We start from the raw sequence: 18,072 nt of genomic DNA on the forward strand, positions 1-18,072 counted from the left end.
CATGAACAAAGAGAACAGATTCAAAGTGTTTGTCAAGTTAATCCAACAAATCTGACAGGTCTGAATGTTTTACTATCTTCATGCAACTGGAGTGCACTCTACAACAAATCAAGCGCACCCATCCCTGTCATTGCTCTATCTCAGCAGGCAAATCTATAAGGTAATCCTGTTCACCTGTGCTCAGTTTGAATTCTATTCAGAGAAAGAACTTCAGCTGAAAGCTTCTCCAAAGACACCACTGGTAGGAACTGGACAATATTATTTGAAGTACATAATACATATTTAATTTGAAAAACTAAAACTGTACTGAAATTTGCTGATTGTTTGTGGTTGGATACATATTAGTATGCACGCTTTGCAACATAGTTTATTTACCTTTTTTATTCACTGTTAAGTTAAAAGTCAATTATTAAAAGCATTAATTAAGAAACTAGTTGAATATGAAAAGTCAAAGTGAACATTGTTGTTTCTGATGTTTAATGTTTATCTCATGTTTGTAGGTTATCAACCTACTTATGTCCTATGAATGTTGCACTGCTGTTAAGATCCATCTAGAAAGAAAGGATGAATAAACAAATGTGACTGAGTTGAGTTGTTCCTGCATCTCTTTGGAGGAAGCAAAAGCCTTTTCAAGTTTGGGAAAATGCTGAAGTAACTTCAGATGGTGAAAAAACTTGACAGTGTTTTTATTTAAAGTTGACCAGTTTACATTGCAGCTCTGTAACCAACACTGTTTCCCTTCTGCTTCCTCTTCGCGCTTCTCCAATAAAACACAAACTTCTCCGCAGTGGTGGCTCAGAGGACAGTCAGCTCAGGCAGAAGAAGAAGCTTTCAGAGGCATTCATTTAAAGAAGAGCAGAGATCTAAGCAGTTCATTAGGAAATTATTGGATTAATATGAATTTATTTATTGTAAACTATTTATCACATCTTTCCAATCCTATGCTATCCACATTACTCACTGTAAATAGCACATTTAGGAAAACACAAGTCATGTCAACGTGTTGCTACACTGATGGATATATAGTGCTGATAAGAAAAAAGTATTTACCCCCTTACAGTTTTCTTTTAAATGTTCCAGATCATCATTTTTTTATATTAGACCTAGAGAACTTGGGTGAAAACAAAAAGCAGTTTTCAAACCATGATGTCATTTACTAAGGGAAACAAGGTCCAAACCGACCTGGCCCCACATGGGAAAGTAAGTACTTTCTAAATCTAATGACTATTTGTTTGACCCCTGGCAGCAACAGCTGACCTCGGCTGTTTCTAATACTTTGGAGGGATACTGGTCCACTCTGCTTCACACAGTTGTTTTAATTCAACCACAATGAAAGGTTGTCCAGCATGAACAGCCTGTTTATTACCATACCACATGGTCTCAATAGGATTTAAGCCCACACTTTGACTAGGCCACTAACAAAACCTTGATTTTGTTTCTTTTGAGCCAGATTTAAAGCCTGGTTGAAAAACCTGAAAGACATTATGACCATCTAAAAGGGTTTTAACCTAAGAAAGGAGGAGTTTCTATAAGATTTTAGAAATAAAAGGCAGCTTGGAGATGAGCGACTTCAAGGGAGAAGCCGATGACTTGATGTGGCCGACTCCATCATTTAGCATGGGCAGAGTTACTGGTTGAAGTTTATAAAACCCTCCTGGACAACAACCGCTGATGTGAAAGAAAGGAGCAAAGATCTGAATGATGGATAATCAGGCTTCGACCCTTGATTTGTGAAGAGACAACTGCTACAGCAACGTCTGCGTCCCTTTTTCCAAAGTTAGGTTAACTGACAAGCGAGCACGATCTGCTCAAACGGACGTTTTGCGTTTGACTGTAGCTTGAAAGCTTTTAGGATGAGAGCTGCAGCCCGAAATCAGACTTCCAGCATCGGATCAAATAGGAAAACCTCACCGCTGAATCTGCGGAGCGTGAACATCCAACATCTAACCTAAAACTAATTTCACTGTGGTTTTTAACCGTCCTTATTATATTTAGGAGGGCAGTAAATGACTAAGTTTCACCAGCCGTCCACCACATCTACCGTGGCGACCATCTCCGCCGGCCGGATAGAGCAGGCATCCGGAAGAGATAAGTCGGTATTCCTCATAAATTCGGAGATAAAGTTTTTTTGCCCACCGTAATAAAAAGCACCAAAATTTGTGATTTTTTGTTTAATATCTAGAAGAGCGTGGCGATTACACACCGACAGAGACTCAATGTTAAACACAAAGTATAAAAACAGAGAGCGACCTGAACCACACACACTGGTCCCATATTGTTTGAGGAGTTTAACTCGGCTACTTACATGGTGTGAGCTGAGAATATTAAACAGATGTTTAACAGGCTGCAATTAAACTCACCAATCAGGCTGATCAGACAGAGGATCATTCTGGAATTCATGCTGCCACCAGTCAGTTGTGTTTGCTACTACACGTAGAATACACAGGTATTTATATACAAGTGGGAGGGAATATACCACAGGTAGATATCCTATCAACTTACACCAAATGGTGGGAGGGATATTCCACAGGTAGAATGGGGTGGAAACATCCTTCATAGCAGACATCAGTAGAGTATTTAGACTCTGTCATCGTTTCATTGCTGCTGAACCCTGTAGTTTGGTTCGGTTCCACTGGGATATATAGTTTAGTTACATGTTAGCTAAGGCTAATTACTGCACTTATGAACCAGAGTTTTAACTGGATTTTAAAATGCAACTACACCTATAGAAACATCAGTCTATAAAGTTAAATGATTCCCCACAAATAGTGTATTGGTTGTAATATTTACAGAAATGTAATTACTTTGCTGTAAGCTGCATCCTACACGTTTTGTTTGGACAATATCTTATTAGGAAAACTGCGGTTTTGTCAGAAAAGTACAGCACAGAAGTAGAAATGTGTCTCGTTAATGTCCAAATCCACAAACATTTGAACATTTTTCTCAGTTCGGTACTTTAATCTGCCATGTCCCTGCTGATTTAAATGTAGGGACTCACCTTGATGGAGCTAAAGCTTTCTGAACATCCCTGATGGTCACCGTGAAGCCTGGAGATAAGCGGGTTGGTTTCTTCATGGCAACTTTTAGATGAGCTTTTTAAAACTTTTCGGAAAATAGTCGGTTCCAATATTTATTTGTTTCAAAAAGTGCGTAATTCTTCTGGTACGTTACGTCCCGTAGATCCACCCTCCAGCCTCCCTCAGCTCGGCCAGGGAAGACAGAAGGTCCGTCGCCATATTGGAAACTTTTAGATGTTACAAATTCAGAGAGTTCACAGCAAGTATCACCCTGAAATTCACCCATTACTCTAAATGTAACTTAGAATCCCAGAGCTGGATGTAAAAACAACGTTTTTCTTTACAAAATAACAAAAAATCTCAATGTAAAGGAGACGAAGTGGGAAACTCCCCGATGTCCTCCTGAGTCCTGACTTCCGCGTCCTTGGAGAAACTATTCCACCAAAACACGTCCCAAACTGACTCCGTTAGTCAGGAAAGCAAAGAAATAATATATTAAAAGTGAAAACGTTGCACAAACTCCGTAGAATATTTCTCGAATTGGAGAAAATTTAATCCAGGAAGTGACTGATCTTCAAAAACGATCCTCTCAGGCAGACGGCGAGGAAGAGAATGAAATGCGCATGCGCCGTAGAATAGTTTTTCGTGAGGCTCTGGCTTCGTGCAGGCGGGAAAAGCTGCAGCACTTCCTGTTTAACTGCCTGTTGTTACTGGTAAACCCTGCTGTTATGAAGGCTAATATGTTTCAACTGGATGAATGTAACCGATCATTTTCAAGTTCATTATGTTTACCACAGTCAGCTGAACTTTAAAATAAACTTTAAAATAAACTTTAAAATAAACTACAAATGAAAACAGTTCCTAAATCCCAGCTTCCAGGAGCTAAATAGAGCCTCTTTTAACGCAGAAAAGCTCGAAGCCATGATCAAAGTTCCTCTTTAGAACTGATGAACATTTTCTGCAGAAAAAATAAAGTTTATTTTTTTTATGTGGACCGCCAGAACAAAGAGGACAACAAAGAAAAGTTTTAAAAAACATTGATTTATTGGTTCCTTTGAAAGAACACAGCTACTCTGTGTTCAGACGGGATAAAAGATAACAGCTGAGGATTTGAAGGAACATCAGCACTAAGTCTTAGAAGTAACATCTCAATATGTGGATGATGTGAGCTGCAACAGAGCAGCATTTTTTTTTTCGACTTATTAGTCATGATTTCAACACTTTCTTGGAAAGGAGTCAAACTCTGCAGAACCAGAGACTAAATATTTGTGTCATACCCCTTTAGAGTCTTTTACATTGTAAAAGTAGTAGCGCTATCTTCTGGACACTGAACGAATATGTCAAGTTTCTGCCTTGAACTCATGTTTAGTAGAAGAGAAGCTATTGACCCTTCACAGGCAGGTTTCTAACTGACTTCACCATCAGATTCAGAGGAACTCAGAGTAAACAGAAACACCAGAGCAGAGTGCTGATTGGTAACTAAGCTAAGAGTTTACCAAAGATAGGATAGGTGTTAACTGCTAATTTAATTCACCCCTGTGGATTTTTACGATACAAAAGGATCTTGATCCACCAGGTTACGTTTTGCTGGGAGAACATCTCCATCATCATGGAGCACATGGAGCCATCTGTCTGCTTTATTTAACTGAGTTTCAACTGTTTTAGCTGCTGGCTGATTGGGGAGACTAGGTCATGTGACCCAGTCTTTTATTGTGTTCATAAATTAAAGAGCTTTTATTGTTGTTGATTTCTTCAGGTTTCTTCTCTGATGTAGAAAATCCATCACATCTTTCATTCATTTTGATCTTTAACCCACATTATTATATTTTGTTCATATTTTATATTTTATTTTATTTTTAGCGTCAGGAAGGGCGGAGAAGGTAAGGTTCATATTTATTTATATTTCTCTGCTGAATCCAGATGCTTCTGTGCTGTTGTTTTTACTATCAAGCAGGCTAGCTCTGTGTTAGCCTGCCTCCTCGACCCAGTGGTGGGAAGCAGGAAGATGCTAATGCAGTTTTTCATCTTCAGCATCGTCTATAATCCCGTTCATGAGGCATCGACTGACCATAACTGTAATCTGCAAAGGAGCAGAAAGGAAGGTCCTTTTTTCTCCCTGCAGCTGTCAGACAGAACATCCAGACTTTCATACAATCTGTCTGCAATCTTTACACTATTTATCCTGTTATTTTCCCCCAGTCGTTACATTTTACAATGCTGTCAAAAGTATTTTTAATGATTTCTTCTCTTTTCGCTTTTGCCAAACCTCAGTGTTTCCAATCATTAATGGTATTAAATAGATCTAACCTATTACTATTACTGAATACTAAAAAGAGCTTTCAAATGACAATTTTATTTTAAAAAGTGTTGTTTAATTATGAATAAACGGTGATTAACAGCACCTGATCTAATTACTGCCAGTCCTGTGGAATAAATAAATCGCTTAAATATAACTTGTCTCACAACATGAACAGCAATATTTAAGATGTCCCAGTTTTACCAGTATACCAGTGCTATGACTGGAAATATGCTACCCTCCGTGAAAAAGTAAGTGTTAAGTCATTAAGTATCTGGGATTTATCGCATTTTGGGAAATCTTAGTACAATGTCACTCACCACGCCCAGCATGATTACCGCCTTACCTTTAGTTTAAAAAAATCTCCTTGATAGAATCTGTATAAGAAACAGTAAACATAAAAGTTGTAGTCAGATTTGGGTATGGTCATGTTTTAAAGAGTTTAAAGAAACATACCAGTAGTTCTACTTGTGTAAAATGACTAAATTTCTTCTGATCTTTTCCAAATTGTCCATAAAATTAAAAACTAATTTCCCTGACGGATGATTTCAGGCAGCTGGGCTGTTCTATTTATGTTTATCAAAATAAACACAGAATGACGCTGCATGGGTTTATTAGGACAGCTCCACAGGGAACCTGTATGAATCCCATCCCTACCAGAACCCCAGCCCTACGAGAACCCCATCTCTACCAGAACCCCAGCTCTAGCAGAACCCCAGCCCTACCAGAACCCCAGCTCTAGCAGAACCCCAGCCCTACCAGAACCCCAGCTCTAGCAGGACCCCAGCCCTACCAGAACCCCAGCTCTAGCAGAACCCCAGCTCTAGCAGAACCCCAGCTCTAGCAGAACCCCAGCTTTAGCAGGACCCCAGCCCTACCAGAACCCCAGCTCTAGCAGAACCCCAGCTCTAGCAGGACCCCAGCCCTACCAGAACCCCAGCCCTAGCAGAACCCCAGCTCTAGCAGGACCCCAGCCCTAGCAGAACCCCAGCTCTAGCAGAACCCCAGCTCTAGCAGGACCCCAGCCCTACCAGAACCCCAGCTCTAGCAAAACCCCAGCCCTAGCAGAACCCCAGCCCTAGCAGAACCCCAGCTCTAGCAGAAAGTCTGAAAGGAGAATATCTGAACATTAGTAACATTGAGCTCAAGGTGATTTGAGTTGAGCAGCAGGACAGTGATTTAAAACCAGCCAGTCTACATATAAGTGACTCAAAGAAAAAAACAATCAAGATTTAGGAATGGGCTAGTCAAAGTCTGGACCTAAATCTGATTGATACTGTGTCATGACCCTAAACAGGCCATTCATACTTGAAAGCCTTCTATTGTGGCTGAATTAGAACAAAGAAGAGTAGACTAAAATCCCTACAGAGCGATCTAAAAGACTGACCCTCAGTTATTATAAACTCTTGATGACACTTTTTGCTGCTAAATGTAGGAAAACCAGTCATTAGGTTGAGGGGACCAAAACCTTTTTACATAGGCTGAGTTGAATAGCTTTTTTTCCCTAAATAAGTGAAACCTTGTTTTGAAAATGGCATTTTGTTTTAATTTGGGTCATATTTGGTATGGAAATTTGAAGATATTTAAAATATATCTACATGGTGTTGGAGTTGTTAGGGCGGCTGCCTTGGAGTGAGACGTCCCTGGGTTTGAATGCTGGTCAGGGCCTTTATGCACTAAGTTTCCATATTCTCTGCTTGCAGGTTCTCCCCAGGTTCTCCGATTTCCTCCCTCAGCAAGAAAGTTTTGAACTTAGTCTAAACTGATCACCATAAATTGCTGGTAATTACCAGTATGTGTATGCATGGTTGTTTTGCTGTGTGTCTATGTTGTCCCTGTAATAGATGTTGTCCCATTGTCAGCTGCAGATAGGGACCAGAAGCCCACGATCCTGCTCAGATGAGGTTTAAATCTGACACATTTCAGTGTGAAGAAAATATTTTTTTAAAACCCCATCGGTAACAAGGCAAATACTTTTCCATGGTACTGAACAGGTCCAAACTTTCAGTCAGCCGAGCCATCTACTTTAATGGTAAAATAAAATATAGATCATGTTGTACTGAAGAAGTCTAGAGGCCTTTGTCTCTGTTCGTTTGCAGGCTAGCTTTATGAAATGTTTTGAGCACATTAATAACTAAATCTAACTGATAGAGTAAAAGTTTCCATTGAAATAATAACTCTGCAAATAAAAAAAATAGATGGTTAGATCTTATCAGGTCAATAACTGTGAAAGTCATCAATGCTGTTTTCAGGAATATTTCCTGTAGGAATGCTTTATTATTTGGTACTTATTTAAATGCTAGCATACATTCATAAAGGGGTTTCTACATTCGGAATGAGTTTGAGAAATGTACAGAAATGAAAGCAACAGTACACTACAATTAAAGTAGGTTTTAAAGCTGTGGGCTGTGCCCTTGAATGGCTTTAAGTCTGTTCTGCTGCTGAAGCATTGCCATTTCCATGCAGTGAAACAAATAAAAATGTGTTTATTTTATTCTGTTCTTAATCATTTGTGATGAAAATGTCATACAAATAATTATTGTTTTCCTGAATCTGGCTCGCCTGCACGGCCTTGATGGCTGGTTATCTTCAACTTCTCCTGGAAGTTATGTAAACATGACGCTCTGCTCCCTCCCTTCCCTGAGGACATCTGTGGACCTGCTCAGAACTTTGTGGCCAGTTGATGAATATTTCAACGTACCATCAAGGACAATGGCCTCTGTGACATTGCTTCATGGACTTACTTGCACATACACACATGCTCAAGATAAACATATGCACCTCCTCACACCACCTTCACCGTTCCCGGCATGATGTTGTTTTGTAAACTTGTTGCTTCTTTGTTCTGAGGTTTTTTACAATCTCAAACTGTATCCTGCTGAGGATAAAGTGTAAAATATGATTTTTTTTCTCCTCTACTTACCTAATGTGGCCTCTTTTCTCATCTAACAAGGGCAGCGCCTGTGAGTGGGCAGCAAAGCCTCGGTGACCCGTCTCCCTTGTCTTGTGTCATGATGTATGTTTGGATGGGTTCTACTGGACTTCTAATTTCCCCTCGGGGATCAATAAAGTATCTTTGAATTGAATTGAATTGAATACTGGTAAGCCAACCCCCTCAATATGAAGGAAGATATAGAACAAAGAATAAGTCATGATTAAAAAAACATTGTTTTATTTTGACAGTCGATTCAGAGGGGCACTGCATTTTATTTTGAAGCAGTATATCAGTTCCGTGCTGAAACTGACGGAGTGAAACAGTTGGAAAAGTACTGCAGGCTGCAGCTGAGCAGGAAAACTGTGAGTGAAAGTTGAAGCGGAGGTTAGTGAATGAAGATGGACTCTGCGGCGGTGGAGATAGACGGCAGCGTCATGGAGGGAGTGAGTATTCACTTTATTTAGCTGAGAAACGAGGCGAAACCCGCAGGCGGTCCTCCTCCGCGGTGATAATAACAGGCTAACGGGGAGCTAACGGCTAACAGCCGCCTCTCTGCGCTCTGATGCGGCTTCTGTTTCACCCCGGTGTCGGTTCTTTGCAGGGCGGACAGATCCTGAGACTCTCAGCGGCGCTCAGCTGCATCACCGGCTCCGCTATAAAGATCACCAAGATCCGGGCTGGCAGGAGCACCCCGGGGCTCAGGTGGGATGGCGGCTAACAGGCTAACGTTAGCCTATTCATTAAAGTTGGTTCAGTCCATTTTAAATGAACAAAACCTCGTTTAATCAGCGCCGCTGTTAGTTTGTTTATGTGAGATTTGTGTCCCAGCTCAGTTTAAACCTTTAACTTTTATCTGGTCGCTGCTGATTTTAAACCTGAACAGATTTCATGACCAGTATCCCCCAAAACAGACCAGACTTCATTCAAAAAAATCTCCATAAATAAGAATATTAATGAGCATCGGAAGCATCAGTGAGTCAGACTGCCAGCCAATAGGAGCGTCTTTCAGGTTCATCTGGAAGTATTAAAGCCTCCAGATTATTCGCTGTTTTCTGTGCAGCTTCCTTCCTTCCAGACAAATCTGCTTATCATCAAACATCCTTCAGTTCCTGCTGATTCAGTTCACTTTGGGCCAGAAATTTAAAAACTGGATGATCATGGTTTAGCTCAGCTGAAACTGAAGTAGATGTGAAAAAATATAGCTTTTTGAGACCATAGTTTGAGCTGCCCTCTTTAGAGAATAATACAACTTAATTATGTTTTTCACATGTTTACAAAACCTAACGAGTAATTAAAAACCATTTGATTGGTTAACAATTGATTTCTATTGTTAATTTTCTTCAGTTTGGCTTCAACACATTTTTTGTAAATAAAAAAAGCTTTTGTGTTGTTTCTGTATGAGAGTAGAGGAAGAGAAGAGAGAATTTATATAGAATAAAAAACTTAATGAACTTATAAGAGGAGTACATGTTGTGAATAATGAGGTTAAATAAATCCTTTAAATATTTATGATCAATTAAGAGAAATAATTTTCCCACTTAAAAAATAATGCAAATAATAAATAATGCAGCCTTATAATATGACTGAACCGAACCGAGTCTTTTCTGTCACCTTGATATTTTATATTATTGCTTATTTCCATATTATTTTGGTCAGAGTTATTAAGAGTCACTTTGGAGGGTCTGAAGAGCTGCAGGTTACAGACTCCTGGTCTAAGCTGTGTCATTCAGCAGAGGCCTGGTAGCAGTAACAATAGAGGATTAATGGTAATAAATGTCACATCGCTACTTCTATGGTCTTTATTCTGTGTTTTCAGACCACAGCACCTGATGGGCCTCCAGCTGGTCTCAGATCTGTGTTCAGGCAGTCTGCAGGGAGGCACCATCGGTTCCACAGACATCAATCTGACTCCAGGGAAGATCCAGTCTGGGAACCATACGGCAGACACCCAGACTGCAGGGTGAGTCTCTGTCAGCAGCTGCTGCACTCTGTGTTAACTCCTCACTCCCACAGCTTTTAATAATGTGTGTTTTCTGTCAGGAGTGTGTGTCTGCTGCTCCAGGTGGCTCTGCCCTGCGCTCTTTACGCTGATGCTGCCTCACAGCTCTGTTTAAAAGGAGGCACCAATGCAGAGATGGCCCCTCAGATCGACTATACTGTAAAGGTAGGCTGCTTGCTCCCTCTGCTGGAACTGCCAGGTCACTACATCAGGTCTTAAAGGTTAAAGATGCACCGAATGATTGAATGCTTCATCCCAAATGTTGTCCAGTTTGTAACTATTTATGTCTGTTGACACAGCACTGGTTCCATAGTTAGTTTGACGTCAGGAGGCTGATTCATGCCCAAATAATTTGTTGGGTAATATTTAGTAGCTTTACACAGGATACTGCTGAAATGATCAGATCCCTGACAGAAATGAGAAGAGAGGAAGCTGAAGTCCAAAGAAAAACTTTGAAGAACTTCAGACAGTCTGCAGAACGGTGGATCGACACGTTAAAACAGGAATGTCCGACTCCAGACGTCAAGGTCCAGTGTTCTGCATGTTTTAAATGGATCCCTGCTCCAACACAGCTGATTCAAATGGTGGAATAAGCTCCTCAAGATGCCGTGAGGTTCTGACCATTTGATTTGAGTTATTTGTGTTGGACCAAAGAAACATCTGAAACCTGCAGCACACCTGCTCTTCAGGCTGAATTCTTAAACGATTGGATGAAGGTCTGTCTGTATCGAGGGAAACTGGATCAGGGGTTCAGTGGTGTTTAAATATGGCTAAAAATATTTTTAATCAAGACTGTTTTTAGTGCCTTCCTTGTCCCTGAAGCCCCTGTGATGAGAACCATATTCTGTGATCAGGGGAAGGCAGTGATTGCATCCATCCAGGCCCGACCCAACCCAACCAGCTGGCTTCTGTTTACTCTGAGCTGCTGATGTTGTGCAGCGGAGAGTCATTTCAGATGCTTGTATTCATGTGATGTTCTTTCTGTCAGTACCCAAAGCTCATGACCACTGGCCAGGGTTGGATTCTGGTTCTGACAGGTTCTATTGTACTTTTATTCCCACATGCTGCCCCACTCCCCCTTCTAACACGAGCCCAGGTTGTTAAAACACGTCCCATTGGCGAAGTAACCAAGTCCAAACCTGCAGGTGAGGTCGTCACGGTGGAGGGGATTACAGTAGCTGACTCGGCAACCCCAGAAGCTATGTTGTCCCAGGCAGTGAACCCAATGGAGGGGTTTTTCTGGGCTTACTGGTTCTGGCTGAACATCCAGACTAACTGTTATTACTTCAGCATTATGGAACCAAACGACCTTCTAAGGATTTAAGGATCTTCTGGCTTTTAGGAGCCCGGAGTGTCAGGTGGGAAAAGAGCCCGAGATTATGCTGCAGGATGAGAGATGACGGCTAGATCTAGATGCGGTCTCCTTGGCCTACAGCATGGCACCCTGGAGATGATGGCTAATCATGGCTTTGCTCTTCCTGATCGCAGCCATTTGTTCCATCAGTGTGGATGAAGGGATTTTATGAAGGAAATTACATGTAAGTTTTACCGTAAACAACCACTAACCATCTTCTAACATCTAGATTTCTCCTTCAGGTCTTTAAACCCATCGTGGAGAAGTTTGGAGTCCACTTTGACTGCGACATCAAAATGAGGTCCGTTCACTGATTTTTCTGCGCCACGGCTGCTGTTTGCTGTCAGAACGTCTGGATGTGATGGGTTCTGTTTGTGCTGCAGGGGTTACTACCCTAAAGGTGGAGGGGAGGTGATGGTGACGGTGAATCCGGTCAAGGAGCTGCAGCCCGTCACCCTGACAGAGAGAGGAAACATCACAAAGATCCACGGCAGAGCGTTCGTGGCCGGAGTCCTGCCCTTCAAAGTAAAACTTGCTCACAGACGCGTCCCATTTCATATTTATAGTCTCCTGTCTTAATGTGTCTTTACATTTTTTGAGTTTGAATGCCTCCCTAAGTCGCTCGTTTGTCTGTTTGAGCCGACTTTATTTTCCTGTTTCCTAGTTGGCTAAAGACATGTCGGCCGCCGCCGTTCGGACCATCAGGAAGGAAATCAAAGAACTTTACATCAACATCCAGCCTGTGCAGGAGAAGGAAAAGGCCTACGGAAACGGGAACGGCATCATGTAAGCCCCGCCCACTTACCACTGCAGCATCTGTCTGTGATCTCTCATCAGCAGCTTGCTGATTGGTCGCTCTGTCTGTGCTTCAGAATCATCGCAGAGTCGTCTACAGGTTGCCTGTTTGCAGGCTCGGCTCTGGGAAAGAAAGGTGAGGATGTCGGTTGACCAGCAGGTGGCAGCACCACTCTACAAACTGGTCTCATTGTTTTCAGATCACTGGTTATATGTAGACTGATTCATTACAAAGCGTTGTTATTGATGTACAATTCCCTTTTTAAGAAAAACTCAGCTAACTTCATTTCAGGACAGTCTTATATCTGCAGCACAATTTAAGCTGAAATCTCTCCTTCAGTCTAATTAGCAGGCTGGTCGCTGCAAAAGAGGAGCAGATATGCTAAAATCTTCATACTTGCAATGGTTCCCCCCAAAGAAAAGCATGCAGCCATCATCTGCTTGCATCAAAACGACCTTACATGCAGGAACCGGCTGCTGAAAATATTGCTTCTGGAAGAACAGTTTTCTGGATCATCAAGAACATCAAGCTGAGAGGTTCAGCTGTTGGGTAGAAGTCTTCAAGATGTCCAAAAGGGTCCAGAAAGCTTTAGGATCATCTGCTTCTGAGGGGCTGCTACAGAATTTTGTTGCCACCAGTGCAGAGCTTGCTGAGCACTGGCAGCAGGTGAATATAAGTGCATCTCCATGGATAAAGAAGCATCTTCAGACAAACAGGAAGTTATGGGATGGGCAAGGAGCACCTTCTTCCAACAACCCTGGAAAAGGTGGAGAAACAGAACACAAGAACCTGAGATTGACTCTCAGGACTAAGAAGACAAGAATGGGTCACCATCTGTCAGGATCTGGTTCTAACGTTGAGGATTACATCCTTATCAAGACAGAGAAGCAGCACTGCAGATGTTACATGTTTACATAAATTTAATTTATTAAAAAAACTTGGGATGCATCTTTAGTTGTTCTTCGGGGTAACAAATAATTCTGTTATTAAACAATGCAGCCAAAACATTTAACTACGACTCATCTGAACATGAGATCTGATGAGTTAAATCTCCATTTGTTAACATGGACTCTGGTCTTTGCCATTGTGTTACATTCCCTTAGTGGACAGATCAGATACGTTCAGCTCTGATCCGACCAATCACGTCTCAGGTCCCCGCCTCCTGTAACCTCTAACCTGTCTGTTTCAGGTGTGTATGCAGATAAAGTCGGTATTGAAGCTGCTGAGATGTTGCTGAGAAACATCAGACACAACGGCTGTGTGGACGAGTTCCTGCAGGACCAGGTGAGACTCAACACACCTGATGATGACATGTCAGGGGTGATCGGCTGTGACCTCACTGACCCTTCCTCCTCCTCAGCTCATCATCTTCATGGCGCTGGCAAAGGGAACGTCTCGGATTCGGACCGGCGCAGTGACGCTACACACACAGACGGCTATCCACATCGCAGAGCAGCTCACTCAGGTCAGACGCCCTCTAATTGGGTCTTAAAATTGTTAAAGTTAATATTGAAACTGTAAAATTTGTAATTTTGGTTTCTAAAAAAAAAAAATCAACTTATCAATATTTCACTCACTGACAATTGTATTAGCAAATTAATAGATTATGTGTAATAATGTCCCCAGAGAAAGGTAGGGTTCTGTAAATGATTGCCTTGTAAAAATGTTTTAAATCCTTGAAATTTTACACAATTTGTTCCTTTTTCTCCACAAACTCTAATGTGTTTTATTGGGATTTTATATGACAGAGCAACGCAGAGTAACTGTGAAAGGAAATATTCAAATAAAGATCTGAAAGGGTGGTATTTATTCCGGACTAAATTCAGAAGTCAGCCAATCTGTTCTGTTTCTGGCCTCAGAGGTTTGGTTAAAGAACATTAATGAACAAACGGGATCATGAAGACCAAGGACCACAGCAGACAGGTCAGGGAGAAAGTTGTACAGACGTTTAAGGCAGGGTTAGGTTCTACAACCACATCCCAAGCTTTGAACATCTCCCAGATCTCCGTTCAATCCACCATCGGAACATGGAGAAAGGATGGCACAACTGCAGACCTACCAAGACATGGAGGTCCACCTGAGCTGACAGGCTGGGTAAGGAGAGCATTCAATTAGAGAAGCAGCCAAGATGGTAACTCTGGAGGAGCTGCAGAGATCCACTGCTAATTTGAAATAATCTGTCGTCAGGGCAACCAGTGCTCAAATTTTTCACCAATCCGTCCTTAGCAAGAAGAAAGCAATTGATTGAAAATAAATTTGGCACAAGCCGTGTAGGGGCCACAGGAAACATTTGGTAGATGGTGTTCTGAGTCAGATGAGACCAAAATTCAACTTCTTTGTATCCCGTGTGGAAGAAAGATGAGTCTGCACATCACCGACCAAACCACGCCCATAGTGAAACAGGGTGGTGGCAGCATCATGTTGTGGGAATGGTTTTCACCAGCAGAGCCAGGGAAGATGGTTAGAGTGGATGGGACCTCCAGACCCTAAACATACAGTACGAGTTACAGTGAAACAGTTCTGATTGAAGCATGTCTTAGAATGTCCTAGTCAAAGTACAGTCCTAATTCTCATTCTCTAGATGTACATAGCTGGTGGAGACAGCAGTAGTTCTTTCTACAAAGTGTTGACTCTGGAGGCTGAATATAAATGCATGCCACACCTTTCAGATTTGTCTCTTTAATAGTAACAGAACCTTTCAGGATGAGATGTGATATGAGTGGGTGGGGCATCAGGGCTCCCTTTCAATAACGTGACAAGACCCAGCAACCCAAACGCTTTATAATAACAGACAAATTCACTTTTTTGGTCCTTGTTGCTTTTATTGAACAGTAATTTTGACAGGAAAAGGGGCGGACAGAGAAGAGGAAGACCTGCTGCAAATAGCCCAAGACTGGGTTCGACTAAAATTCAAACCCAGGACCGGCTCGTCGAAGACTTTAGTCTCTGCGCTTGGTGTGCCTGCTCTAGCAACAGCCACCCAGTTTTTCTGCAGGTTTTCTGTTTTTCTTTACTGGAGGAACTGGGTCAGGTTTGCTCACACACACCTTCACCGATCTGCTCACCACGGTTTTGTGATGGCTGCTCTAAAACATCAACCTTGTTGTCTGATGTCTTCATGTTGCGTCAATATTCCCACAAAGTGTTCTTTCCTGATGATGTCATCAATTAAGTGCACCAGTCCCTCCTGAGGCAAGACATCCCCACACCACGATGCTGCCACCACCGTACTTCACAGTTGGGATGGTGTTCTCAGGCTAGCAAGCTTCCCTCTTTTTCCTTCAAATATAACGATGATCATTATGTCCAAATACTTCAGTTTTGGTCCCATCAGACCACAAGACTTATCTTCAAAAATGTAGAAACATCTATCTAACTTGTCGTTAGGTGTGTGTTCATGGCTATTTGTCCTGTGTGTCTCTGTGATGGACTGGTGACCTGTCCATGGTGCCGCTTCTCGCCCAGTGGCCACTGGAGATCCACGCAGGGCCTGGATTTTATAGCATTGATCTTCTGCCACAGTTTAGACTTTATAGATGTTTCTTTCTGCAGTCAGTCTCTTCAGAGGCCTCAGCCTCATGTTTGGAGCTTCTTCATAATCGGCTGGTGAAAAATCAACACATTTAGGTTTTTAATCAGAAACTTAATTCATTCAAACCTCCACTTCCTGTTGTGTTTGCAGGCAAAGTTCACGATAACGAAGAGCGAAGACGAGCTGAGCAGCAACGTCACCTACATCATCGAGTGTCAAGGATCAGGAGTGGTTAACCCCAACCTGTAGTCTCACACACACACACACACACACACACACACTCTCTGCTGGACTCGTAGCTGTTCCTGACATGGCCGACCCTCTTAGTTTCTGTCGCTCAGGGTTTTTGTTTTGTTTCCTTAAAATACTGTAATAAAATAAATAAATAAAATTCTTCCAAACAAACATAATGTGTTTTTTCCGGTTGTTGTTTCATCTTTAAAGGAACATTTAAAAGTTTTGACTTAAAACTTAAATTTTTGGTGATTTTATTGTTGGGAAAAGTCATGTTCTAGATTACCTGTTTCTGGACATGAACCACTCTTGTACAGCTGAATTCTGGGTACTGTAGTCTGCTCCAGCTGAGGATGGAAAAATCAAAAACACATGACGTTTTCCAGACTTCAGCTGCTGGATCAGGACCAGTACTTCCTGTGTTGTCCCGCCTTGTTTCCGTGGCGTCAGCAGCGTGGTGTCGTGTTGACTCTGAGCTCTTTCACACACCTGCTGCAGGTGAGCTGATGTACAGCTGGGAGTCCAGCTCAGACCTGAATGTGTGTTGAAACCCGAGAATGCTGTAAGCTCACACCTCTGGCCCCTCCAGGACCGGCAGTAACCCGATCCGGGTCACCCGACGCCTCCTGGGCTCAGTGTCCTCGCAGTCTGCTTGTTGTCCTGCAGCATGGCGCAGACTCGGGCCTGGAGGAAGCACCAGGATGAACCCCGGATCCCCCAGCCTACACCAGGACCTGGACTAGCTCCCGGTTCGGGACCAGCACCAAACTGTGTCTGGATCTCACTGATTGCAGGTAAGTTTAACATCATGATGCAGTTTTGATTCCCTTGTCTCATCTGCTGCTTCGTCTGGACTCTGAAACCTTAAAACCTAAAATCAGAGCTAATTATTTAATATTCTAACAGCAGCTTTTTCTCTTAATGGGCTAAGAGGATCAAATAAGTTTGAGCCTGAAATAAACATGGTGGGGATATTTTCCAAACTCAAGGTTTTTAGATGAGAAGATGAATTCTGTAGCTGTCTGCCGCTCCTGAACGCCATCTGAGCTGACGGTCCGGACCTAAAGAGCTGATGGATGCAACGAGAGAACAACAGGAGCTGCAGACTTTCAAATAAAGTCCCTTATGAGCAGAAATATTTTCTTCTGGAACATCTCAACAAAGTTACAAAAAATATATTTAATATGAAATCCACTTTTACAGGAGCACATTGTCCAATTAGTGCACTTCCGTTAATTAGTAAGATCATGGGAAAAAATTGCTTTTCAACAGATGCAAAAAATATTTCACCACTAATGGGCTGATTACCAATAATCAGCATAACCTTTATGGCTAGCGATTACTCATAAACTTCAACTAATACTTCTTTTATTATTATGGAACGTTTTTGTTACAAAGCAGCCCTCATTTTTTGCTGAACGAGTTGTTGTTGAAAACAATCAGTTTTTTAACAAGGGGAGCAACAGGTGAAGACATTAAACTCCCTCGACCCAGGAAAACTCACCTGAACTCCACCGTGTTCTACAGAGCTTCATCTCACTGGAACCAACTGACATTAACTATACTGTTCGTAGAGTCCAGAACAAATTAAGACTCGAGAAGATCTTGTCCTCAGAGCTACTGCAGTTGACTTAAAGAACAGAGCTGTATTTATTTAGATATTGTTGTGTTGCATCATTTTTATCTTTATGAATTTATTTCATGTACTAATGCTATTTGAAATGGTTGTAGTGAAAACCCCAGGAAGATTAGTAGTCCTGGGCAGCTAATGGAATCCTAATAAAACAACAGTATTTTTAAAATTATGATTGTGTCTTGCTTGAAAACTTTGATGAACTCAAAGTCATAGTTGTAAATTAAATCTAAGTGAAAGAATAGAATAGATTTCTAAACCATGCAAACTCTATTG

General features: G+C 41.8%; 1 protein-coding gene and 1 long non-coding RNA gene across 2 annotated transcripts; both read left to right on the plus strand.

Moving 5' to 3' along the window:
• Positions 1 to 8,320, plus strand: LOC124873870. Its single transcript, XR_007039651.1, has 4 exons — positions 1 to 241; positions 4,878 to 4,897; positions 7,017 to 7,095; positions 8,267 to 8,320. It is a non-coding gene; the product is annotated as an uncharacterized LOC124873870 (long non-coding RNA).
• A 193-nt stretch (positions 8,321 to 8,513) lies between these two features.
• On the plus strand, positions 8,514 to 16,334 carry rtca (RNA 3'-terminal phosphate cyclase). Its single transcript, XM_047373911.1, has 11 exons — positions 8,514 to 8,691; positions 8,850 to 8,950; positions 10,065 to 10,208; positions 10,289 to 10,412; positions 11,844 to 11,902; positions 11,985 to 12,126; positions 12,266 to 12,387; positions 12,474 to 12,532; positions 13,587 to 13,681; positions 13,758 to 13,862; positions 16,080 to 16,334. The coding sequence occupies exons 1-11, from the start codon at positions 8,641 to 8,643 to the stop codon at positions 16,176 to 16,178; spliced, it is 1,101 nt and encodes a 366-aa protein (XP_047229867.1). The 5' UTR covers positions 8,514 to 8,640; the 3' UTR covers positions 16,179 to 16,334.
• Positions 16,335 to 18,072: the final 1,738 nt, after the last annotated feature.

This window comes from Girardinichthys multiradiatus, chromosome 9 (assembly GCF_021462225.1).
Source record: "Girardinichthys multiradiatus isolate DD_20200921_A chromosome 9, DD_fGirMul_XY1, whole genome shotgun sequence".
Lineage (NCBI taxonomy): Eukaryota > Metazoa > Chordata > Actinopteri > Cyprinodontiformes > Goodeidae > Girardinichthys > Girardinichthys multiradiatus.